The sequence below is a fragment of the Acanthaster planci genome, linkage group LG18 (assembly GCF_054643075.1).
Source record: "Acanthaster planci isolate LZ-2023a linkage group LG18, COTS_SCS, whole genome shotgun sequence".
NCBI lineage: Eukaryota > Metazoa > Echinodermata > Asteroidea > Valvatida > Acanthasteridae > Acanthaster > Acanthaster planci.
The window spans coordinates 2277350-2304177 of NC_141794.1; the positions used below are offsets into that span (position 1 = coordinate 2277350).

General features: G+C 42.2%; 2 protein-coding genes across 9 annotated transcripts in view; one reads left to right on the forward strand and one right to left on the reverse strand.

The window, feature by feature from the left end:
* The window catches only part of LOC110979352 (phosphatase and actin regulator 1-like), a 32984-nt gene extending 30799 nt beyond the window's left edge, over positions 1–2185 (reverse strand). The window contains exon 1 of one of the 5 annotated variants that reach the window (XM_022235101.2): positions 1779–2185. In XM_022235101.2, coding sequence (XP_022090793.2) covers positions 1779–1803 — 25 coding nt within the window. In that variant the 5' untranslated portion in view covers positions 1804–2185. Of the gene's footprint in view, positions 1–1363; positions 1687–1778 lie in introns of those variants that run through there. The other 4 variants (XM_022235082.2, XM_022235110.2, XM_022235073.2 and 1 more) reach the window with 4 other exon arrangements.
* Positions 2186–4028: 1843 nt separating this feature from the next.
* Positions 4029–26541, forward strand: LOC110979419 (microtubule-associated protein RP/EB family member 1-like). Of its 4 annotated transcripts, XM_022235213.2 has the most exons (9): positions 4029–4097; positions 13161–13330; positions 14285–14433; positions 14557–14752; positions 15492–15536; positions 17918–18033; positions 19143–19295; positions 20841–20928; positions 23233–26541. In XM_022235213.2, the coding sequence occupies exons 2-8, from the start codon at positions 13198–13200 to the stop codon at positions 20922–20924; spliced, it is 876 nt and encodes a 291-aa protein (XP_022090905.1). In that variant the 5' UTR covers positions 4029–4097; positions 13161–13197; the 3' UTR covers positions 20925–20928; positions 23233–26541. The 4 variants fall into 4 exon arrangements, with proteins under 4 accessions (XP_022090905.1, XP_022090888.1, XP_022090931.1 ...); XM_022235196.2 differs by lacking the exon at positions 20841–20928; XM_022235205.2 differs by lacking the exons at positions 4029–4097; positions 20841–20928 and adding an exon at positions 4402–4423.
* Positions 26542–26828: the final 287 nt, after the last annotated feature.

Consider the following 26828-nt stretch of genomic DNA (forward strand, 5'->3'; position numbering starts at 1 on the left):
CTGCATGTACGTGGAAATCAGCATGCAGGCTATCGAAAAAGAGATTTCTGTTTTCGAATAAAAATCAATTTTAACGCCAGTACAATGTAAAATTTGGCGCCTATAAAAGGGAATAAGAATTCCCTGAAAAAAACAAAACAAAACAAGTGGTGCTCTCTTGTTCCCCAGACCCCATTGTTTCCTCTGCAAGCTCGCTCACCTGGCTTTTCCATTTCGTGAAGTAATGTAATTTGGGGCAAGGAAGTACCGGTGCAGGCAGAAATTTACAACCTATGGGGAAGCGACGGGTCTCCTGCACTGTGATTTGTGTCACACTTTACACGTATGTGCCAAACACAGGGGTCATATGCTACATTATCAAGTGCTGCGTTACATTTTACATATATATGATTTTGATATGTCCAAATTGGATATAGTCAACAGCCCTCTGAGTGACATAGCAAGGGGCGTGGAACCCATCGTTTTCCGTTTCAAAAAAACGTACACTTTCTGTTTGAGATTTTCTTTCACTTCACTTCAACTACATGTACTGGAAGCATATATCCGAAAATGTAGCCAAACGTTTTTTTAATCAATCAAACTGTCAAGAGGTACATGTCAGCTGAACCATCTGTTATTCACAATTTTTTCCTAAACGATTTTCTGAAAAATTATAAACAAACTACCTCATGAAAATGAGTTGTCCAGTATGCCTGAGAAACTTTGGATTTGTAAATTGTTCAACTGTTAACATGTTATCCATGAACAGGTATATCTCTTTTGTAATACACAGATGGAGTTCAAAATAACTGGGCGTAGACTCTCCAGATCTCTTTGTAGACTGTAAATGTACGTGTATGGTACTGTACACAGATATGTGCATGATGGCAGGTAGACACACTGATTACATGCCATGAAAGTGTTCAATGTGAAAAATTGATTTGTAGTTGTTGCAAGTTTGTCTTTCAACTTGTTTTCAATTTATGAGCGTGGGTATTAAAATAGAAATCGCCCCACTGACAATGAATAACAAGTTCTACACGAAGCTCAGTCATTTTGACAAAACAGAGAAATGCTTTAACATCTGAGAAGCATGCACGAACAATACATATTCAATGATATTGCAAGTAGTAACCATTTTGAGTGGATCATAAAAGTATGCTTGAGCAAATCTGTAAACAATGGAAAATACTAAAGGTCACACTTGGGACAAACAGAGTTCTATTTCCTCGAAAGTCCAATTTCCGCACACATGTACATTTGGACACCTGTACATGGATACACGCTTCGTAAATCACATTTTTTGGCAAATACCATACCACTTCTGTTACATCATATCTTAAAACATTGTCGACTTCTCGATGTCAAAACTGTTTGGACTTACAAGCTCTCCTGACTAGAAACCCTGCCGGAAGACGTTGGCGAATATCAGCATCACCAGCAGACACACAAGACACCCTTTTAGGAGCTAAATCCATAATTCAAATCGCTGAATTTTGGCAATGTTTTGGTCTCGTGTTTTTGACACAAGCTAAACCGTAACGACTGCCAAGCACAAGCTAACCCCGGAAGGATGCAGGAACCGGTCCAAGACAGTCCATAAAATTAGGGGTTCTCCTAAAATATCCACTTTCCAATTCCATGAACAGCAAAACCAAATGAATAACTTAATCCTGAATAAAACGATCAGTTACATTTCTAATACATTACAAATGAATAATATCACAAACATAAAACAGAAAATGAGGACTACTGGGATATTTTTATGAACCTATCTACACCGAAACCAGAAGTCTTACCTGTTTTAAGAATGGTATCGTCCATCAGACATGTTGCTTTCTAACACACAACATACGCCGAGTCTGGGGAAATGACTCAGTGATAACCGAAATGTGAGCTCGTTTAAAGGTCCACCCACACCTCAAAGTCACTGCAAACAATACCCTAGCGAATCTAAACACCAAAACAGTTCCACACGTTGCAGTCCTCAGAACCTTATCCACAGAAATCGGGGCATTTCCTCGATCATGTCTATCCTTTCTAGAAACTGCTCAGACAAGCCACACGATATCGGACCGGCCAACTGCAAATTGTACAAGTGCGTTGACCTCGTAATTAAGCATCGGCATAGCCTGAGCGCTCTGATTGGTCTTCGCGATCGTACAATCAATATTTAACCACTTAACGTACCACATAATGCATTTAATTAAGTGCACCTGCGGTAGTAGCAGTTTGGCTTCGGAGAACAAATCGTATATCTCTTCCTCGTTCAAGTGAAATATTAATATGAACATAATTTGCTCGTGCCATTTGGCTAGTCTATTCTTGCCTGGCTTTTACTTGGGTAATGAGGGCGGGCTTTAAATGCCAAGCAAAGTCCATAGAGTCATGATAAACTGCCTGAAGTTCAGCAAAGCATTAATAGGCAATTAAACCGACCCCTGCCATTCCCTGCTGGTAATTTCCTGGCATATTTTATTTCATTTTCAGCCTAAGTTTCTGGTACTTAACAGTATGAATTCTCTATACCGACTTTGTGTGAGTTCAGGAATTTGAAATCAACAGAGCAGTGCAAAGGATCCCGAAGACAATTTTAAAGTGAAGAGTAAAGTGTTTTCCTTTACTTATGTGTTTCTTGTTTTTGTTTCTCTATAATGATCTCTCGATTTATATATTTGTACTGTTATTGTTTGCTTTTCCTGATCTTCACCAATATGGAAATACACATCATATTGAAATGAAAAAAAAAGGTTTTTAAAAGAACCGTACTCGGGCCCGGGCAAGGACTGGGTCTTATCAGAATGATATATCAGGCAGTTCGTACATTCTCACAAAGGAATTGTCTGACTTAAAAAATTGACCCCTCGCCGGTGGGAGCGAGATGGGTGGGGCCCGGTGTGAGGTAGCCGCGTAGTGGGCGTGTCCATGCAGGGGTGGTGTTGGAGAGGAAGAGGTTATCCTCGGGCATGCAGAGAATCTTTCCATCGTCACCCGGTTCCCAAATCGGACTCTGGGCCTATGGGAAGGGCAGAAGACCTTGCACAGATTTTAGTGAAAGAAATACGAGCAGCTACGAGAAGTGATAACCTCGCGGTCACAAGACGGGCACAATGTAGCCAATCACAGTGCAAAGCCGTCAGCCCCCCCCCCGCCCTCTTCGAGCGCTGGGCGCTGCGACGATCGAGCGAACGCCGGCGACGAGCGAAGGAAAGCATTGTATTGGCGCTTGAGGGCGCCGGTAATCAGAAATGCAAAAACCATGGAAGAAAACACAGAAAAGCCTCCCTTTTGCGTTCCTTCCTCCATGTCCAAATCAACCACTTAATAAACGAACAGGCTCGAAGCCGGGGGGGGGGCTGGCGAGACACTTCGGCAAAACCACAGGAGTCAAAATTACCGTTCTGCTGACCATGGAGCTATTAATAAACCTTTTGGGGAGCAGGTCAACGTAGCAGTTCTTTCCTCGCTTTGCACCAATAACCTCGGGTTCGAGTCCCTGTTTAGCCCACGCAGTGACGGTATTTTGAGTTGGTATAGTACTCCGACTCGCTCTTACACTGGCAGGTTTTCTCCAGGTACTCCGGTTTCCTCCTGCCTCTAGAATTGGACCTTCTTCCTAACTCTGTAATTTGATGCTGATCATTAAAGTGTATGAATAAATATATAGTTAGCGCAAATAGCCTGAGTTGCTGAAACTGCCATAAAACAAAACAACACTGAAAAGTTAAAGCCTTTTCCATGTTCAAGTTGTGACGTGCCCCCTAGAAATATAAGTTGCCTGAAAGAGTTGCCTGCAACACCCAAACGACTACCATTCAACCTATTCGGTTGCATTCAGTTGGGTGCTAATCGCATTTAGCTTTTCTCAATACTGATGAGGTTTTGTTGAAAAGTTGATGGATGATTTTAGTTAAATCCAAATTAATGCCCCCTCCGCGCTGATAAGCCACTGTAAATGTGTCTTACACGCATGCCCATTGGTAGAAATCGATGTGGTTTATCCAATCGTAGCTGCTCTTTCATTTTTTACGGCATAATTAAAAATGCGCATGCTCAATTTTGGACAAGTAATTTGAACTTTCACCCGGACGTCTGCGATCGAGCCGAACGTTTTTCAGGTACGGTTTATCTTTTCTCTGTAAAAATGATCTTTCTTTCCACTTATAGTATCGTTAGAAATGGGATTGAAGTTCACGAATTTGTGAAAAAATTTCAAGCATTGTCACTTTTGTGACATTTAACGTATTTCTGAAAACTGTTTTCGCTGTAGTGAATGCATCTGTCACTGTCAGACGATCATGACGATTTGAATTGAATACCGACTCTACCCGTGTTTTCGTCATTGTGGTTATTTTAATGGAAAAGGCTGTAAAACCGACACTGAATGCGGGATTGTAAACTTGGGACACCCCCTGTTTTTTGTTATTTTAGTCTTGCAAAACTGGTAAGTCCCCCCAAAAAACAAAGGCTACGCTCTCCTTATTGCACTGACCCTATTTTGGGGAAATTTCAAATTGTAAATTGTGAGAAAATGTGACTATTTTACTGAAAAACCAGCCGTGCAGATTTGAATCCACCATGTGTTCTGTTCATAGTTTCCCCTTAAAACTCAAAACCCTACCCTTTTTTGACAACATCAACCCTACAGTTATCATGGTTATTGAGCACAGTCACAGTCATCTACCAAGGTCAGCTCAGAAGGTGAATTCAAAAGTTAAAATATAGCTCTCCTGTCTAATACATGTAGGAACAGGCAGGACAGGGTCCCCAAATTTACAATCCCCCAGAATAGAATGAGAATACCGTTAGTCGCCGTCACTAGTGTTAAAGTATGCCAAACTTTGCATTGTCAGGAAGGTGATCCGATGCACCAAACTTGCAACTAAAACAATAAGACATGAGGGTCCTACCCCAGAACTGTGGGGTCCGATCCAATGTCCGCCCCGCTTGAGCTCAGATGTCGGACTCCGCAGTTCTGGGGGGGTAGGTCCCAAGTTGTGGAACTCGCTAGACCTTATCATTAAAAACTAGGCCTTGGCCGGTATCCAGTCCATCGTTGTAAATATGGAAACCGATTAACTCTCATGGGGTTACAGATCCTATTCATATTCATGTCTTCCTTTTATTATAATAATGAAACAAAGTCTACCTTTTTGAAACAACTTATCTTGTTGGTAATGTCTTCTTTCATAGCAGAAAGAAAAGAGAAGAGGGCTTTGGGTTTTGAGGGTAGTCAGTAGAGGTGTACCCCCAGACCTGTGGGGTCCAATGTTTGTCCCAATTTGTGGGAGCAGGGCGGACGTTGGACCCCACAGTTCTGGGGTAGGTAGAGGTGCACATCACAACTGAGAGACTGTCCCATTTGGAGAAGTCCCTTTATTTGAAGACGAATCCTGTCCCCCAAAAAAGAATGTCCCCCTAAATGGGGACAGTTATTTTTCAAGTGGGCTTAGGGATCCGACCATTGCCCTGGGGATCCTGTTATTAATGCCATAATTGGATTCAGGAGAAAAAACACCCACCGCTGCCTTTGAAAAAAAATTCTACTGTTTACTTCTAGGATTACAAGCAGGAGTCTGCAATGGGACAGAAATGGTGGGAAAGAGACCATATCAGTACAATTTTTCCGAATATCAATCCTTTACGTGTAGTTCGAGTGACATGGTGCAAAGTTCATAAAAAACAACTTAAATAACTTATATGAATGGAAAATGTGGGAGAAAAAGTTGATACTACAACTTGTGAATATTTTTGACCCAATCCCACTTGGGAAAAATGGCCCCTTGTAAGGAGACATTCTCTGAGGGGACTGGTTTTATCTCCAAATAAAAGGACTTCTCCACAGTTAGGGACAGTCTCTGAAGTGTGTTGTGCACCTCTCACTGGTAATCATGGAGTATGGCATTCCAGATGCGACAAAGACCTGTGAACCAAGACAAATTAGTAAAAGCAGTCAGGTTTCTTGACCTGAATGAAGATTTGTTTTGACATACATTGATATCCACAACGGCTGGGTCTGGTTACCAGACGTGAAACAAAATGGTGTGGTCCCACTGAGTGGTTGTCTGTCCCCAAACTTGGGTGAGAAAATTGTGGCTCTCTTGCATGGAATATGGTCAGAATTTACGTTTGTGTACCTGACTTAAGCTATTGGAATTAAGGAATGGATCCTCAAAGTCTAAACGTCAGTTACACAATGTACAGGTGTAATTTGTTTTCTTGTTTTAGGAACAGGGTGCTAATGAACACCGCAATTGTGGTGTCTGAAAAAATCTCAGGTTCTGTGTTCCACTTATGGGCATCACTGACAAACAGTGTTAGAGTGTTACTACATGTACATGTACATGAATGTGACTACAGTGACTACAGTAATATGTCCTTGTTGTGGCAATGTTTTTTAGCCATCGGAATATTGAAATGATTGAGGCATTCGTTAGAAAACATTTTCCAAACAATTTCCAGACCATCCGGTTTGTGTTCAGGATGAGAATATTTCCATGTAGGCCCCACAGATGCCACTTGACACCCTTTGCCCAATGAGAGTGGTCCCAAAATATTGCAATTTCAATTCAACAACAATATTTATTTTAAGAGTTTTCTGATGAACACCTACATGTGCGTAGAACGTTTCACAACTGAACTTGACTTTTCAGGACATTCTCTTGCCAGCAGATGGCTAATAGGACACTACGAGAAAAAGAGAAAATAGTGGCATTTGTGAATGGAATTGTTTCCCACGTGGTGTCAAGGGATGCATGTGTGGAACTCCTGTTTTTTTTTCATCATGTTTTATTCAGTATTTGACCATGAACTGGTTCCTGTTGTTGTTGTAGATTGATGGCACATATGGCAGACTAGTGCCCTGCTTGCCACAAGCAGTATAGTCAGCGTCACTCTAGGCGGTTTGGGTAATCATCTCACATTCTGTAAAAATGTACAAAGGAGAGAGAAAAGATATCCAAGAGAAATGTATCGGACAGTTAAAGGAGTCTGCAGAAATGATTGTTGGCTCCTGGTTCCTGCATTGTACTGGTTGTCCTAACAGAAAGCATTCCATATACAATGTACAGTACATACATGTACATGTACACAGACAGGCTGGTGGGAAGTGAGCTCATGCACGGGCCCGGCTCACATGCAAAGACCATATATTCCAACATAAAGTAATTGGGCTTACTCTCAGCATCCCGTACAAAACCCACATAAACCTTCGCACTCGTGCAGTGAGTTCCCACCAAAGGGATAGAGTGCATACCATTGCTTTTCATAAGTTTGCTTTTAGTCAGGCTGTGCTGAATATCCAAATATTCGATCAATTATCGAATATTCGAATACTGCTTTCCACATTTGAATGTTCGAATGCAAAATTCATGAAAAGGAAGGGAGAATTTTTTATGTTTTAAATGAGAAAAATTGCACTATGGAGGCTTGTTTCAAGCAGATTCAAATGAAAAGCAACAGAAATCTTACAATGATTCAAAGAGTAAATTATTCAACAATTTCCAAGCAACAGAAATTTTATTAGTCTCCTATATCTTGCTAAATCGTGGCTTGAGATGCTCCTAGACATGAGAAGCTATAATAGTGATTATAATGTACAATTGTAAGCATTTTTGCAACTGATTTTTTATATGTTTTGTTCATTAACAATCTGCGGGGTGGTATGACCGAATATATGGATATTCAATTGAATTGAAGGTCAAATATTCAAAGAGTGAATTATTCAAATTGACTCAGCCCTTCCTTTTATCTTGAATTCATTGTAGTACTGGGAGCGTCTCATGCACATTGGATTTTGTCATGATGCAATATGGAATGCATATGTACATGTATGTACATGTAGGATGTGCAGAGGGCGAGAGAGATTTTGAACCATAGCCTACACTGTGTACTTGTATATATGTCGTATCGTGCGTAAGGGATGTGTGATCTTTACGTGTACATTGTACATGTATTTCACAGGTGCATTCATGGACAGTCCCAAGCCCCTGCCGGTGCACATTATCACGAGCCTTTTGCAAGTTAAATTTGAATGAAATCTGGGCACAGGAATTCTAATTCACATGAACATACCAATTTGAATTCTTCATACTGAGAACACTGTTGCTATACCTTGTGATTCAGGGCAAGCTTTTGCTTAAATACATAAGAGACGCCTTGCACCAATACACTGTTTTCACTGGATAAGGAGGGCACAAAGGAACCAGTCCATTCCAGAAATGGTTGTCGCTGTGCAAAAGCTTGCTCCGAATTCGGAGGTATAGCAACAATGTCTTTAGTCTGGAGAATTCAAATTTTATGTGCAATCAGATAACTCAGTGTGCCAGATTTTCATTCAAATTTAACTCTCAAAAGGCTTATTATGTAGTTCATGAGGAAGCCTCTCTCATCGTGTCTTGTCCTGTACATACATGTACATTCAGGCCTACATGTACATGTATGTATCGTTAGGGCATAAATACAAGTTGTTCTGTCCTTCATTCTTTCCAATTTCTGTGAAATTAAGATTTTTCTGTACATTACAAAATTCCAAAATGAAATTTCCAAAAACGATTTTGTCATTTATCATGCATCAGTTTGTTGCTGAAAATTGCTACATGTATACATGTATTATTATTATTTAACCCTCACCCTCACAGGGTGTATGTAAAATCATTCTGAAATCAGAGGATTTGGGACCGTTAGGGTTGAACCAACAGCTCACTGTGCAGAATCATACTGCCTGCTCGTGTATGGGTACATATACGGATATGTTTCAGTGGAAAAGACCTTTGTTAGCCAGAGCCATGCCATGGGAATGACTTCATAGCTTTAGCCTTTACCGCTTGCCTTCCCAATAAACGCCTACGCAATGAGAATGTAATTTGATTATTAGGGGGCTTCCCAGTTGAGTCATCTCCCTATTGGCTAGGCTGTAGAAAAAAAGAGAAGAAACGCAGGAAAAAAATTCTACTGTACATGTCCATGTCCTTGCTGTCGTTTACAATATGCCATTGGGTTGGGGTTATCATTAAGTGGTTGTGTTGGTCAGCAAATGGTAATATGGTGAAGTCTGGGGTAATAGGAGGGGGTTAATGGAAATGTACTGTACCTATGTCAATGAATACTCGTCTTTCTCTATCAATATGTGAAGCTGGCAACGTCCATTCTTTCAAAGAGAAGGCAAATAACTTCCTTCTTTCTTTGGATCATGATTTACATACGTGTGTATGTCGTGACTTGTTTTTCTTTTCTATGTGTTTTTTAACTTGGTGCTTCAGATTTGTACGGGTTGCTGGATGGCAACTTCTAGCTTTTATGCTTTTCTCACTCCGCCTGTTTCATCTTTTTGTAATAATAAAAATTACATGTACATTTACTGTTTGTGTGTCTGAAAGATGCTGGATATCAGTGTGAAATGTGTTTGTGGGTGGTGCGTGGATGGTAGGGGTGTAGGCTGTGAGATGTGTTTGTGGGCGGTGCGTGGATGGTAGGGGTGTAGGCTGTGAGATGTGTTTGTGGGCGGTGCGTGGATGGTAGGGGTGTAGGCTGTGAGATGTGTTTGTGGGCGGTGCGTGGATGGTAGGGGTGTAGGCTGTGAGATGTGTTTGTGGGCGGTGCGTGGATGGTAGGGGTGTAGGCTGTGAGATGTGTTTGTGGGCGGTGCGTGGATGGTAGGGGTGTAGGCTGTGAAATGTGTTTGTGGGCGGTGCGTGGATGGTAGGGGTGTAGGCTGTGAGATGTGTTTGTGGGCGGTGCGTGGATGGTAGGGGTGTAGGCTGTGAGATGTGTTTGTGGGCGGTGCGTGGATGGTAGGGGTGTAGGCTGTGAGATGTGTTTGTGGGCGGTAAGTGGTTGGTACACGTAGGGGTGTACATGTACATGTAGGCTCAACTCCCTCTACACATGTGGAAGTATATGTACACGTGCACATCGAGTACATGTACATGTACAGTGTATGAATCACACAATGTAAAGAATAAAAAATCAGATTTCACAGTTCATGTACGTGTATCTCCATATTGCATGTACATGCATGTACATGTATGGCACATGTACCGTCTGCAGCTTCATGCCAATTGTACAGTATGGTATACATGTACATTTTACATGTACATGTACAGTGTAGGCCTACATGTAGGCCTACATGTCATGTTTGTGTGTGCGGTAAACATATTGTGATCTGCATGTACGGTACAGTATGCACATTTACATGTATACTACCAATGCTAGTACATGTGCATGTTGTAGCATACCATACACATTTATATTATATGGGGCATGTATATACGTACATGTACATTCATGTACATGTACAAGGTACATGTAACTTGATTCATGCACTGGCAGTGCATCCTATAGTTACTATATTACAGCTGCATGTAAGTACATACATGTACATGTATCTTCAACAGCCTCCTTCATTGCTGTTGAAAATTATTATTATTAATTTTTTGAAACCAAGGATGAAGGATATCTCAAAAGCATGTATAATGTAGCTCAGAGGGCTGATGAAAATTGGAAGAGAAGGATGAAGTTTCAGACGCTGGTGGGAAAATCTCAGTGAAATTGTAACACAGTAACTACAGTAACAGTTCAGGACTGCTGACGACCCAATCCACTTGTCAGCTTCATGAGACATTAGAGCCCAGATCACAGAGATTGGAGGGCAAGAAAAACAGGGCTGTGCCTCCCTGGGAATCCAGGACATCCCTTCCCAGACACCTGCACAAGTCATCTCACATAAATATCAAAACATACATGTACAGTATGTGCAGCGGTGAACAAACATAAAAAGCGAAATAAATGTTGGTGCACCAATGAAGTCAAAACTCCGTGCAGTCCCGTGATATATGGAATCCAGGAATTCCAACTTGGCATGCACTTGTGACAGTTGATGTACCGTACATTACACAAAATAATTTGATCTGGCAAGCGTGCTATTTGCTTTCCTCCCTTCCCTTGTCTCCACTTTACAGTCATTGTTTGCCTATCCAATGACACAGCCCCACAGACATGTCCTTGCCCCCTGGCATTGTACAGTTTACATTGTAGAAGTCTGCAGATCAGCCAGATTTAAAGATGCTCTTTGGTGACAAGCTCCTGTACAGCGTTGCCATTTCTCTGAAGGATTTCTATCGTCTGACATGGCAGTGCACTGCACAGGTGCATGTGCATGTCGTTGTGTAGATTTTGGTACATGTAGCTTATGTAGCAAAAGGAATGATGAGAATTATTCTTGTAATAAATTGTGCAATTAACTAAACAAAAATTTCTTGTGAATCAGCCAAAATGCACTGAAATTTTACCCCTCTGTTGCATAATGCACGGGTATGTCCATGTACATGTACTGTGGTGCTTCAAACAAGCCTCAGTTTGGACTCTCTACTTCTGCTTACATGTACCTACCTACATGTACATCTTACCCACCTGTGATTTTCCACTCAAGGTGTACCCATTTCCAAGATCTAGCAGTGTGTTTGAGTATGTGCATTCATGTACATGTACCTGTATCATTTCAAAGCAGCTTATTAATATAGGGACATGTGTACATGTACATGTACTGTACATATATGGACACTATACAGTATGGCCATTTTGTACATTTTACGTGTACACATACTCATGAACGTTGCCTACTTATGATGTGACTGCAAATGTATACTTGTCTGACTGGGTAGCCCACATTTTTTATGATATGAATTGTACAGGTGAGGTACATCATGTACAGTATGTATGACTGTACTGTACATGTGACTTCTTTGTACAGAACTTCATGTACAGAGTCCATGTAGTGTGTTATGGACATGACCAAGGCAGTTTTCCAAACCTCAGTCCATTTACCAGTATTTCACGAATTTAAATGTTGCTAGAGTTATGATCCTTGATTAATGGACTTAAGGCTGCTCCATTGTCAGCTGTGCTGTTTTCAAGTGTGAGGCCCAGGTTTGGTGTTAATCATTTGTTTCAAAGAGTGGGCCTTTGAAAGCGATTCCAGGATCTGAGACGAAGATGACATTTAAGGGGGGAGGGAAAAAACTGGCCTGAATTTGGTTATCACAGTTTATTGCTCACTGATTACTTGATATGAGTATCATCCACAGTTCTTGCATCAGCGTCTTAGCCCATGCCCCTAGCCTTCATTAATAACATCAGGCACGCGGTGACTCAGCCTTTGCACGCAGACACAAGAAGCACGTTGGAATAATCTCCAAGACGGCTCCACACACACACAGTGTGACGTGACCGTTCATAATTTAGCATCATCGCTCTCTGATTACAGTACAATCTCTAACCAGATTATGCGCGCTGCCGTACTTGGAATTTCGCTCGAAAAATATATGTATTAAAAAAAACAAAACTGCCGCTGCTTGCATCTATCGCTGCATGGTTTGTGCATGTAGGGTCGTCTGTTATTGATTCTGATTTCCGACAGGTATATGTACATGTACCTACATGTACATATGCGCCTACTCTGGCAGAATCTAACGGGAATTTGTATTGAAAACTAGGTTGTGTACACACATGCATATGGTATGGTTTCTACATGTACCTTATTGTGATATGCAGGGCTGCTAGAATAACTTCATTATGCAGATGTACATGAACATGTATGCTTTACTGCCTTTTACATCTTCGCACACTTGCAGTTGTACGTTTGAATAGACCTCGAATGAAGCGTGGTTTCTGTCGAGTTTCAAGCCCAGTTTGCCTTGTTGGGCCATTCTATTGGACACTTCCTTAATCCTCACTGAAATCCTGCAGCTGGGCTTCAAAAGAGTTTGGAGTTTCTACCGCACCACACAGTGTTGATCTGTACTATTCTGTGTGTATGAACCAGTACATGTACCGTACTTGTATTTATGGCACAATACGTTGACTGCTCTCGTACCTCCCTAAATATTATTGCACATGACCTGGGTAGTTGGGTACCATTTCTCATCTAGTTGATTCAGATTTCGTAAACTGCAGATTGAATTACATGCTGAAATCTTCAGGACTCTTTTTTTCCTATGAATTCAGACGATTGGTTTTTATTTTCATGAGTTATTGATGATGGGACGTGCAAAATTCTATTTTGAAGGAACCTGCTAACTCACAACTCAGGGATGAAGATATTAAGAGTTCTGAAGAGGGAAGCCTAAAGTTGCCTTGGCTGCATTGCAGTGCATTTGATCTTGTGTTGTGTGGTCTTTCTGCAGGTGGAATTTTGTCTCGTCAACCCATTTTTTTTTCAAGATGGCCAACATCAGCGTAGTGAACGTTATGAGTACGAACCAAACGACAGACAACCTCAGCCGAGCTGATATGCTACAGTGGGTCAACAACTCCCTCTCTCTCCACTATACAAAAATTGAAGAAATGTGTTCAGGTAAAGAACAAATGTAATGTCTACATGCAGGGTTTTTTTTTTGAGGGGGGGGCCTCTCAACTAATCCGAGGACACGTCATTGCGGTGGAATCAGACTCACGTGTGTGCTCTTAGAATTGAGGCATGGCAAGTCATATTAGCCAGAGGAAGAGGCATTATATGCACTGTGCACGTGCCACCTGAGTGCAAGTGTGATGCCACCTGCTGTGCTGTAACAACTTCCATTCTAGTCACTGATTTCATGCGAGATGCTACTTGCCCTTTCACCCTTGGAAGAATTTGCAATCAAGCCACAAAATTCAAACTTCTTGCAAGTGAGCAGGTATGGTGTTTTGGTGTGGTGATGGGATTCGTTGGGATGCAGTAGGATGCCGGAGGAAACCTCAATGACTTTTAACCCCATTTCGACGGGCAGTTTTGGTGAGGGAAAATTCCTGACCCCTCGACAGTCCCTTTACTGCACTAGAATCCAGTGGATTATTCTTTTGGACTTGAAAACTTTTAAGCCAGACTCAGCTCCATATGAAGTGGCTTTAATATCCCCCAAACCTGTCTACATTATATGCAGTGAGTTTTAATGAATTGGAAAGTTAAAAAATGAGGAGCCCGCCGAAAAGAACCAAAAAAAAAAAACAAGGAAGGCTGTGAATCTGGCAATTTGTTTGTAACATTGCTTCATATGTTGTATTTTGATTTTTGAGCTACCTTTACACAAACGGTGACTGCATGTATGTTTCTATTGATTGATTGTAGAGGCTCCCAATAGAAGCTTTTCATGGTAGCCATCTTGTAGGGCACTTCTTTTGTTTCACAGGGAAACCTCCTTTGTGCATACCCAGTGGAACTAAAACAATGGCCTGCAAGATGGCAGCCATGCAAACCCTCTATTGGTGTCTGCTCACTTATTTTTGTCCATGTTTGATGCGGTGATTGATTGGTTGTACATTTTGACAGGTGCTGCCTATGCTCAGTTTCTCGACTTGCTCTTCCCAGGGGCAAACATCAACTTGAAAAAGATCAAATTCAACTCTAAGCTAGAGCATGAATACATCACAAACTGGAAGTACGTTCAGAGCATCTTCAAAAAAGCCGGCATTGATAAAGTAAGTTGTATCTGTTTAAAATGAAAAAAAACAAAAACAACATGATTTTTTTTTAAGTCAAAAACAAAAGAACTCCTTCAAACCCTAACCAAACCCTAATCTTGAAATCTCTCCTCTCCAAAGGTAATACCCATAGACAAACTGATTAAGGGCAAATTCCAGGATAACTTTGAGTTCATCCAGTGGTTCAAGAAGTTCTTTGATGCCAACTATGAGGGACGGGAATACGACCCTATTGCTGCAAGGGCAGGACAGGGCGTCAAAGCAGGCACGGGGGCAGCGCCCGTCAGGAAGGCTCCTCCATCGCAAAGACCTGCACGTAAGTGGCCAGACAAGAGTCGTGCGATAAACCCTGACCGCCAAGTGTTTTTTTTGTGCCAGCATTTAAAATTTAGGGTACTAAATTTGCCTCGAATAGACCAGTTGCGCCCGCTAAGTTACAGAGACCTGCGTTCCAACGTGCATCCACAAAGCCTTATAAATGTGTTTGTCATGAATAACTTACACATGTACTTGGTGCCCAGAAGACGCCAGCACATGTTTCCATCTAACACCCTCTTATCCCTTTGAAATCCGCTCACACTGATCCATGTTGTGTTTTGGGGTAAGCTTGAGGCTTTTGGATCCAGCTGTAGCAAAAGGAGGGGGGGTAGACGTCATGTTATACTGGTAATTTTGTTCAAGTACCTGCCATTGTCTAGCATACGCTTTCAGTGTTGGGTTGGGTGCATTTTGGAAGGTTCCATAGTGAAAGTGATGTTTGGAGCAAGGCTGTCTGGCAGTTTGTTCTTTGAGGGGTATCAGTTGATGTGGTTTGCCAAGTGAGGTCTCATTTTGCTGATAGTTTGTATCTAAACATCTTTGAAAAAGCCATTTGCGAGATTCCGAAAGTAAAAGTTTGCCTTTGAGACTTTGTTCGCTTTTCAAAGACTTCGTTTACCGTCAAGGTCTTTTATTATATTTGTCATAACGCAACCCTGCTGTTGTATTCTGTGAATGTGTAATAACTGTAAGTCTGCGTTGAACTGAATGTCTTGAATGTGTCTGTGTTGATTTAGTACCCGAGCCAAGAGTTTCGCCTAAAAAGCCGGTTGTTGCCGTAGGTAACGCAATCAGAATTTCAGAACAACAGTTCTGATGTCTCACTTTTTGGCCCTTTGCACTTTTTATTTTGATGCGATGGTGAAGATTCACTAACAAGATGTCGTTGTTGTCTTAATGCTAACCTTGCGACTCGTAGAAGGGGAATTTCGTAAGTAGAATTATTAATATTTCCAAATAGGTCACTTGGGAGACATTTTGTGGTAAATTTTTCAACATTAGGGAGACTACCAAAAGGCGGAAAATTGTTATTGTCCACATTTTGTGAGATGATAGATTAGGGTCTGAAAGGAAAACATGCAAATTTTAGTTAAGATTGGATTAGGGAATATTGAATAATGAGACGGTAATGTTTGAAAAATTTTGTGCACGTTGCTATGGCAATGTCTCCCAAGTGACCCATTTTCGGTAATAATAATTATGATTATTATTTGTATTGTGGCGATGGTTGTTAACAACTACAAGTACATATACATGTATGGTAACCATTTTGCTCTCATGGGAAGGCACACATGCATGCACTTACAAAATGTCATGTCAGTACTTCCGAGGTCGGAAATACTTCCTTATATGGACGCCGCTTGACACCTTGTGCCCAAACCCTTGGGGACTTGGCCTGAAAAATTTGAAGTGTTGTTTTTTTTACATGAATACCTCAATATTTTGCCCGCTAAATTTGACTTTTTAGGTCATGAAATTGCTTTCAGATGGCTACTAGGTGACTGTAGGAAAAAAGTAGTGGCGTTTGTGTATGGAATTCTTTCCTTGAGGTCGGTTAAGACTTAGCCCACAATTACAAAGAAGGTTTCTTGTATCCACCGGGGCGCTGTCAGGCAAACCATCAATGTGACCTCAGCAAGCTGAGTGTATAGGTCTATGTGCTAACAAACGGAAGGATCGCTTTCAAGAAGTTCTGCCAATGACCTCCAATGTTCCTGGGCGAAGACATACATTGTAACATGACGGGGTAACTTTACAGCATCAGCCTATGGACATGACCCTAGCCGTGCTTAACGAAATCTACATCTTTGTAATTAATATAACAACCTGAAGTTGAGGCCAGTGACTTGTTGCAGCTCAGGGAATTAATTACGCTCCAGTGTGGATGTACATGTGTCACTCTTGTCAGTTTCTGTTAAGATTACCATTTCTGTGTATATCTGTGCCCAACCCCCCCCCACCCCGGTATACCACACACAGTCATGTTTGACCACGCCACAGAGGAGGCATTGTGTTTACTGTTGTTCCTGTAACACTTCCCCCATAGGCTTGGACGGTATTGCATTTTTAAAAAATACTTTTCGTAAAAAGCAACAGGGATATTCACTAATACTGCCTTTTTCTCTGAAGTGAGATATTAAGAGCGTGTCGTCGAAAAGCAACAGCGATAAGCAGCAACATTCACTTGGAATGCTGACAACTACTGCTGACTTCCAGTCGGACTCTAACAGCTTCATGTACGCCAAAAACACAAATACAATGACGGGGGAGGGGAGGGGAGGGGACAATGAAACTTCAAAGGCTTTTGGCTGCTGGGTTGGCCGGTGGTTCACGTTTCATGTTTCCAAGTCCCAGTCACAATGCAGATATGACGCTAGATGAAATCTACCACCAAAAAATTGAGTGAAATACGACAATGCGGTGGTTTTTCCTTTCTTTTCAAAGCACATTAGCAAGAACACCATGATATCAAAATTCCATTACAGATCACCAGTTGGTAGTTTTCAGTGTTGAAAAAAGGCCACTATTCGGTAATACCGAAATATCGTCCAAGCCTACTTCCCCATAGACAAGGCAGGGACACTAACCAGACAGGAAAATGCCCCAGGGAGATTTTGTGAGGTCCCCTCATGTTTGTATAACCCCCTTCCCCACCCTTTCATCCACCCATCACTTGCCAATTATTGTAACCACAACCCTTGTTCATCAGTGGGCTAATTTGCTAAATGTACCATAGGTCTTTGATCAGTTAATAATTTCCTTTTTGGTTACAGTTTCAATTAATCAAAGAGCCAATTTTTTATTCAAGGGGCTAATTTTCATCTACCTGTCAAGTTTTATCAACAGTTCTCTGCTGAGACTGTTATAAAGAAATATTTTTACTCTGGTGTGTCCTTACAATGCATGCCATCCTCTACAAATCATTCCTTGTGTTCATCATACATTTTTTTTATCAAGTTTCCTGAAATTTGTCAGAAGCCGTCGCCCATTCCCTAGCACCTTGTTAGAGGGAAGCCTTCATTTTCACAATGTGGGTTCTGATCAATCAAATTGACAAAACCATAACTGGATGAATGGACGCATTGATTGATCAGTAGAACGGCAGCCGCAAGCCAAATCGTTAATGCCCTGCTGCTCTTTTGTTTTGCCCTCATGCCATCAGAGCCTAGGGCGGCGCGGCCTGCAGCCCAGAGGGTGGGCCCGGCTGGCGGAGGGGCAATGAGAAACAACAACCAGGAGGCCAGGGAGAACGTGGAAGTCGCTGAGCTTAAACTGAAGGTCAGAAATGAGAAATACATGTACCTCAGTCTTATAGACCCCCCCAGGGCTCCGTTTCCTTCCTGTCTTGAAGACAGAATGACTGATGTATCAGTTACTCGCATTAGTTCATCCAGGTTGGTTGGTTTGGTTTGTTTCCATTCATCTCAGTAAAGACAGTAAAGAGATGTTTCAATACAATACAAGTCGTGAATGGTGGAGGCTGGCAGAAAGCACCTGCCTGTCCTTGGCCATGCCCCCCCCAATGTATTTTTTTAAGTCCTGTGAAAAAAATTTGTATTTTTCAAGAATGTGTAATTTAGAATTTGAGATGCAGCTATTTTCACGCCGTTTCTTTTTCCACAACTGCATTTCTGCATGTTGTGCCATTTCAGATAGGTTTGTATGAAAACAGTTTTGATTTTTTTTATTCAAGTTGAAAGTACTTAAAAAGGTGCATCTTGTACTCCGACCGTTTTGAAAAAGATCAGTGCCGTAATTTGTGAGCCCCCCATTTCCTTGCCTTTCCAAATCCAGGCTTGGAGTTTCTAACGATAGTGAAAAGATACAGATTCATATAAAGCTGATCATGAGTTCATTATGATTCATGGGCTGTAGTCACCTTTGTTATGTTCCTCAGGTGCATAATAGTCATAGACGGTCAATTGGATCAGTTAGTTTGACAGTAGAACCCCCTGCCTGTCAAGGTTGGTTGCAATCACTGGTCATCAGCAGCTTGTCACATTATTAGGCACAGCGGGGAACCAGGACATCCAAGGATATGATGGCATTTGATCATAATTGTCCTAGGGACATGGGCACTTGATGGAACTCTATCAAGTGACAACCATCTGGCTTTTCTACCATTCAAAACATTGCAACCAACCAAGGCTGGAAAGGAAAATAATCAGTTCCCTTTTATTAATATGTGAACTTGTACTGCCGTGGCCAGTGGGTCTACAGGGAACAAGACAAACCATGGCAATAACATCACCTCACAATAAACCTCTATTATCAGAGGTGTGAGGTACAGCATGTTGCCAACAAGTGATCCGTGTCACTAACAGGTTGTGCCAGTCAATTAACATAGTTTGTTTTTTTTTCTGTCCGTTTTGATGTCTTCCTGCCAGGTTAACGAGACAGAGATTGCGATAGCCAGCCTAGAAAAGGAGAGGGATTTCTACTTTGAGAAGTTGAGGAACATCGAGGTTATATGCCAAGAGCCTGACAGTGAGGAAATACCCTGCGTTAAAAGAATACTGGAAATCCTCTACGCGACTGAGGTAGGGCAAACTCACGCCAGTGCTGTGGTTGAAACCCTTTAAGGCCAGCATCGCAAGACCATCACAGGACCTACACAAACTCTCCAGTCTGAATTCAAGAGACAAGGATTCCGTTGTCATTGTTCACCCTGTTAACGGACCTTCCCCATGAAATATGCAAAATGAGACAGGCGCGTGCGCGCTTCTACCACTGGTTGGCAAGCGCGGCCGTCAACGCTGTTGACAGTATGGGAGAGCTGCTGTCACCATAACCTGGCATGTTGAAGGCCAATCAAAATCGTATGACAGCCGCTGTCCAATACTTAAGCATGTTTTTCTTGAAAGTAAGTGAAGTTTTCTGTGTCTTTAGGTTGGAAAGTAACAATTCCTTGTCTTTAAGTTTGGCACTCGTGGTACAGAAATGGCTGCGCGTACATGGAGATTTGTATTGGTATGTCATAGATTTAACCCCTTCGCTACAGAGGACTGCTACTACAGCACCTTTGTGTGAGGATTAGTGCATACCACACATACAGTCTATTCACCATGCAGCTGCTGGTTCAATGGGGCCTGCTGCTGGACAAAGCCCTCCATTCAGGGCACACCACAGCCCAGCAGTCAGGGGTCAAAATAATCCCGCCGTGAAGGGGTTAAGCAACTATGCCCAACCAGTGGAAGTAATGCTCGCATGTGCCTGCCTTATTTGCATATTTCATGGAAGAGGTGCATTTTGACTGGTCTTTGTGACAGATCTTGTGTCTGGTCTTGCGACTGGTCTTTTGACGGTCTCGACTGCAGCACTGACTCCCACCCGAGTCATTTGGTCGGTCTTCTGTCTCTCCTTATTCTTCCATTGTCTCATTTTCCTGCTGAATTTCTTCCTCATGCTCCTGGCAGAGCCGCTGTTTCTGTTTCTTTTGATGAGCCTTAAAAAAAGTGCAAAGAATATGCCCTCGGTTTCCTGCACAGTGGAGGATTTCGTAGGGTTTCTAGAAACTTTCTGGCCCAAAATGCAAACAAAGGAGAATTAGATTCAGTAAGGCCTTCAGGACTTTTTTCTGTGACTGTGTCTTTGAATCGTTCACTGTCCGTGAGAAAGAAGCGAGTGGTGCTTGTCTTTGAACTTGTCAGCAATCGGGACACGAAGATGCCTCGGTCGTTAAGTCTTGAATCCGTTGAAAGACCAGTGTACAAAACTCGGTTGTGGGATTTGGACAGATCTTGGGCAGTTGAAGTAAAAGACAGGCTCATTTTGCACAATGACTGGCACTCACCTGAAGTTGGCAATGTTTGTCAGTTTTTGCCTCACAGTTTTTATGCAGTAGGCCAAATGCTGAAATAATTCAGCCATCAAGCTTCCTAACTTTGACTGAATCTTGAGCGTGCCTAAACCTGTGTGACACCGTTGCATGTCCAGGGATTTGGTCAAAGAATTTGCTCACCTTCAAGACTGGCCATCCGTCTTCCCTTTACCATCTCGCGCTCACTTTCTCTGACCCGTTCTCTTTTCCTCCGCTGCATCTTCCCGCTGCTCTCTCCGTGTCGTTCGGTCGGCTGTCTGGCCAGGACGGCTTTGCACCGCCGGAGGACTTTGAGGATGACACTGTCAGCGACCCGGGGAGCTACGACGATCACGCTGACCAGTACTAAAGGGGTCAGGGTACACACTGGTTCACCCGTCCATCTCTTTTGTGTTGGCAGTCGGGTCCTCTCAAATCGCAAGCTGGCCAGTCCCGAGTCTAGCCACGGACTGTTCGGATGACATGCTGCGGAGGCATTTCTTTGTTAGTCCGCGCGACTCGTGGCCAGACTGGTGGTCGACTTGCGACTTGACTTGTGACGGACTTGGCTTCAATTCTGGTCATCTTGCTTGCTCTTTGTCATTATTTTATTCATAGGTTTTTTTTTTGTTCATCTAGTTGCGCATAATTCAAATTCAAACCTTTCTTCCTTATCTCTATCCCCTTGTCAATGAAAAGCTGTTTTTCATTTGAAGAATAAATATGAATTAACACTTCCTTATGTAACTCGTGGTTTTCATTACCCCCATAACAAAAACTCAAGTAATCGCACACTAGCTACATGCGGTTTCCCTTCTTAACATCAGTGGTTTTGAATTTTGGAAAAGGGAAACTCTTCAATTCTTCTGTCACTCTGACCCTGTGTTGCATGTCAGTGATTGTAAGTTAATCATTGACAGTAAGTCAAATCAAATATATCGTAAAACAACATAGAACTGTCAATCGATTTTAGTACTTGAGTCAGTCAAATGTAACTCGGGTAGTATTCTTTAAATCTGTGGGGAAAAAAGAGCCCCACTGTAATAGGAATCTTCAATAAACCTTTTCAAACAGTTTCCTTTTTAGCAGAGAAGGGGCTCTCTGATGTATTAACCTCCCCAAATCTAATCCAATATAAAAACCCATCTCCTCATCTCCAACCTTGACGCTAAGAGGCTTATGTCCTTGGTGTCTACTGTGTCAGTACAAACGCGGTTGTCGAGTCATTCTTTATCTCAAAAGCCGAAGTGGATATATGAATATTGACTCCCTGTAGCTTTTCATTTTTATAATGTCTCTTTTCTAGAAGTCCATCTCCATTCTCAACCTGCTTCATTGTAGCCCAGTTGATGAACGAAAACCCTTTTTTTTTCACAGTTTTTAGCGAATTTGTGGTGCATATCGGCCATTGTTTTTCTCATCCATGTTGTATTGATCTGTGCTTCCATGCTGTACCTGAGACGTAGAGGAATCCTTTTGTTTTTCATGTGGTAGCTGTTAGCTATGATTTGCAAAAGTGTAAAAGAAAATTGTCGAAAGGTGCCGATTGCAAAAAAGGTATTTCGTGCACACATGTATGTTTGTACCTTCTTTGCAGCAGACTGGATCCGTGTCCTGCAGAAGAAATGCTTGCGATTGCCTGCTTATAATTTATATGTTGCCGCCCTGTATTTGTGAACTTGCAAAAGTTTCATGTAGTTGAATTTGACCCGAATCTTTGCTTGACAGACTCCGGGTGTAAGAGGGAGAGTATGCAATTGCTTCATTAATGAGAAAAGATGCCCCTTATTGGAAGCACACCGTGTGCACGTACTAGTTCATGCATGCGCGGTGTAAAGCACATGCCCATGATTTTCGTCACGATGCGCACAAACCAGTTGGGCGGTGGTTTGAGTGCCGGGCATGAGCTGCAGCAGTATTTAAAAGTCGGTCAGCTCTGTCGCTTTGTCACTTGTACTCGGCGCCTAAGTACAGAACCCTGTTATTTCGCTCATTGTGAAATTTGACTTTAATTTCTCTCTTTTTTCCCCCTTCATCTTCCATTTTTTTTTGTGCTTGTTTGATAGTGGTTGTAAAATATTGAGCTCCTGTAAATACTCCCGCCTTCCCAAGCTAGCTTTGTAAACGTTACCAGTCATGTAGCCGAAAATCCAGACACAACAGCTCTGTCCGTAAAATGTTTGTTTGTTTGTGCATCTTGACACCATCTACATGTATTTATTGAGGTGTTGCTTCTGTGACGGGTCTTGGGGGCAAGAATCCAACACAGTGTGTACTTGGAAAAATGTTTCAATTTTTTTTGGGGGGGGGGATTTCTCCATTTCTGAGAGCAGTTCTGTGGAAAATGGTACATGTGTAGTAATTAGTAATAAACAGGTCCCACTTGCATGTACATTTTTAGTCCGGTGCCACACCTGTCGGTACAATGTGTTTATGATATAAAATACTCTTAATCTAAGAGCCTGTTTGTTTCAGATCGTGATCAGTGATCCGACGTTGGTTCCCCAGCGCTAGATCCCGCCGAATGGATGGTGCGAACCAGCACAGGGATCACTGATCAAGATTCAGATCCGTGTGAAACAAACGGGCCTTGTGTCGTGCCGTTCAGATCCACTCTCCAATCTTAATGGCATGGAAGTTGTCTCTGCTCACTCTGCTGTTTCGTCTGTCTTGTCCAGGATGGCTTTGAGGCACCGGAGGGCGAAGGAGAGGAAGAGGAGCCGGCATACTTGGGGGAGGAATGTCTGAATGATGACGGAGACGAAGGCCAATATTATTAAATCAGTCACAATCGCGACAATCACATAGTATGCAGTCCAGACTTAGTGGTTTTTCTGATGCACGGGCCAGTGTCCAAAACGGAGGCCCAGTTTCAAATTGGGAACGTCCGTTTTTTTTTTTGTTTTGTTTTGTTTTGTTTTTTTGAGCCGAGAGCAGTTTACCAATCCAGAATTAGCTGATTGCACTTTCCAACCAAATTATCATGAGACATGCATTGCTTCTAACAGACCTGCCAACATGCCGTACTCCTTCCTGAGGTCAGGCATTAGCACACAATAGATTTAAAATTTTGAATGAACTGAAGGCTCATTTAAATACCTTTCAGGAAGGAGAACGACAAGGTCGGAAGGTCAGTTGTAAGTGGTCTCCGGCCAACTTTGCTGAGCATTCAGTAGCATCACGGGGGGGGGGGTGTACAGGTTGGCAGATTGCAATAGGGTAAACATCTGATCGAGCAAAGCCGGGCTACTGATAGCAGCAAAAATTGGGACATTGAAAATGGGTTCTCAGTGCTGACGGGGACAGCAATGCTAATCCCAAGTCCAATTGGTACGGAGGTCAGTGCTTGCACTGAATTCACAGGGGAAGAGCAAAGCTCGATGCTTGGCTTATAGCCCTGGACGATCGCTCCCAATGTAGAGCCTCGAACTAGTTTCTCAGCCTAATACTTGAGAGCTCAGTGAAGTGTGCCAACACTGACTACCCTGTGAGATCAGCAGCCAATTTGATGCACGTGTTAGCGTTACATAACTGGGGCGGACATTCCTTTGCTTTGGTGTAGTTAAGATTTAAGAAAACTTGGTGAAAATACCCCCTTGAACTCTGACCTGTCTTGCTTTTTTGGCAACAGATAACCCTTAACGTCAAAATGCCTCTAAACCATGTTCACCAGGGAAGGGAAAACCTGTTTGGAAGTGAATCCACAGAAGGCAGTAGCTGCCTGCACTGTGTGGACATCTTTTGTTCAGAGGTCCACAAAGTGACTGACACATTTGTGCTCGCCAGCAGGTGGAGCTGCAGAGCAGAAAGTGATTGCCCGTGTAGCAAACAAACCCAAAAAAACGAACCAGTCAGAAGTAGTGTGCATTATATGTCAACTTAGCTGGTAACCTGTCTTTACTGAGCGAATCTTGCCTGTTCTCGATGCCGTTCAGCTCTAGTCTTTAGAATTGGACCCCGGGTCTGTAAAAACTGTAACAACAAATTTCTCTTCACGTGTTTGGACTGTGCTTCAAGCAGATTCTTAAGAGGAAAGTAACTTTCATGTCAAAAGGGGTATTGACCGCTAACATATAACAGGAGGAAAACAAATATATCTGCCATGGCTCACTGTACCAGAGTTAATTTTGGTAATTTTTTTTGACGTTGTAGCTGCTGTTATTAAGTTGTGAAAATTGACAGTGTAAATATTAATTGGGCACTGAAGACGTAAGCAAGAAATGGTCATAATTGTACAGTGTTGAGAGAATGGCGATACGAGCGTTTCACGGTAGTGCGCCTCCAAGAGTTTGCAGTGCATTGATAAATCACAATGCGCGGAATCTGTCGACATAATGCGCGTCTGGAAAGGGTCGACAGATGTCGCGCGTTGTGATTGGCCAAGGCGCTGCAAACTCTTGAAGGCGCACTGTTGTCAGACTCGCCCGTATTGGTCACATTTAACTAGTCACATTATTCAAAATAAAAAGTGTTAAGGACAATTACATTAATTAGCAGTCTGCAAAGAAATTAAAGTGAATGCATTTTCTAAGAATTTAGTTGGTCTCAGAAGAATTTAAAAAGAATGCTTCCAGGAAATTTTTTCCTTGACACTTGGAGTCTCAAAAGAATTTCGGTGGCATAAATTAGCATATCGAGTTGCTTTGTGGAGTATTTATAACTTCCCACTCAAAGAAGCAGTCGTGACTAGTTGTTTATAGATTGAGCGATCTTCAGACTTAAGAATCTAAAGGAAACATATGTTTATGCATGTACAATTTTTCGTTTCGAAAATCCTTCATTTCTATCCTGTGTTTATCTCTCCAATATTTAATCTAAAAGTTACACTTTGTGATCAGTGTTATATTAAGATTTCCGTATTTGAGTCCCCTTTGAAGATTAAGTGCTATCTACTCAACATGGAGAAGTTATGTCAATCTTTTGTGTACCAGAAGGGGGCGTTGACGCAATTACTGACCATAATCGGTACTGTGACTCGCTATGGTTTTTTGAAATTGGGTGTAAAAAATTTGATCCTGCACTGGCCGAATTTTGGCCTGCTTGCCGCGTGGCTAAATGCTAAATGGAATGTTTGGTTTCGGCCATCGAGTTAAATTGGTTTTTATTGTGATGCATTGCCGTCCAACCTTCAGTCGTGCCCGAAACGGGCTTCTAGAGCTACGGCTAGGTCTATTGTCTGCGCGTCTCAGCGTATTTACAATGGAGTGAAGACCTAGACCTAGCTTCAGACAACAGAATCGGATGCAACCCTGTAGTTTGAGGTGATACACAGTTTTCTAATTCCAAAGCATTGTCAACCGCTGAACAGCTAGCTGTGAGGGCGCTCGATGTTACAGCTTTACTTATTCTCTGAGGCCGAGTTGTCACTGTTCCCCAATCTAATAAAATGTGCATCGACGTATGAAAGTACCAGGCACGCGCCACTTTGTAGCCAAAAATCACACAACAGATATGGCGGTGGGGCGAGATCAGTTCTCAGCTGAACTAATCTCAAGCGTTGTCGTCGTTTATCTTGGCCAGATCAAAATTTGCTTTTTTCAGAATTTTTCTCAGAGCCACGGCCGCATAGGAAACACACACACATGCACATTGTGGTTCTGTGTTCGGCGAAAATGACATGCATGCGGTAAACGAATTCAGATTTCGTCCATTGACACCTTGTCAAATGGCGAAGAATTAAATACATGCATGAACCTTTTAGAGAAGCAGGAAAGACCTCTTTTGCTAAATTTTTTGTTTTGTGACCATCGAATATCGTTCAATGTACAATATTATTGGCCCAGCCCCTTTATGTACAGTGCCACGCATTACTGTTATTATTTTGTATATAATTCCTCAGTTGAGTTTTCCAGACCGTTTGTATGCAGTTGTGTTTTCTTGTTGGTTTGTCCTTTTTTTGCCAACCATGTTACCAAAAAAGAATAATCCTTGTGATTTTACATATCGTGCCGAAAATGCATGTCATTAAAATAATTCGTTCAAAAACAGGCTGAAGTCTCTGATTTCTTAATTTATGTCTTGTGGTGGATGAGAATTATGTAAATCGATTGCGTCATAGTGACGTCATTACGAAAACGACCAAAAGACACAGACGTGTATAATAAAATCTGGACTCGCAGTGCCCTTAATCAGCCAATAGAGATCATTGAATCCACTCGCAGCCATTTTACCGAGCCGAATACAAAGCTTGCCCAGCAATGCCCGCCTTTGTTCTCCCTGGCGTCAATGGAAGCGAGCCAACCCACGCCTTTGTATTCGGCTCGGTTAAATGGCC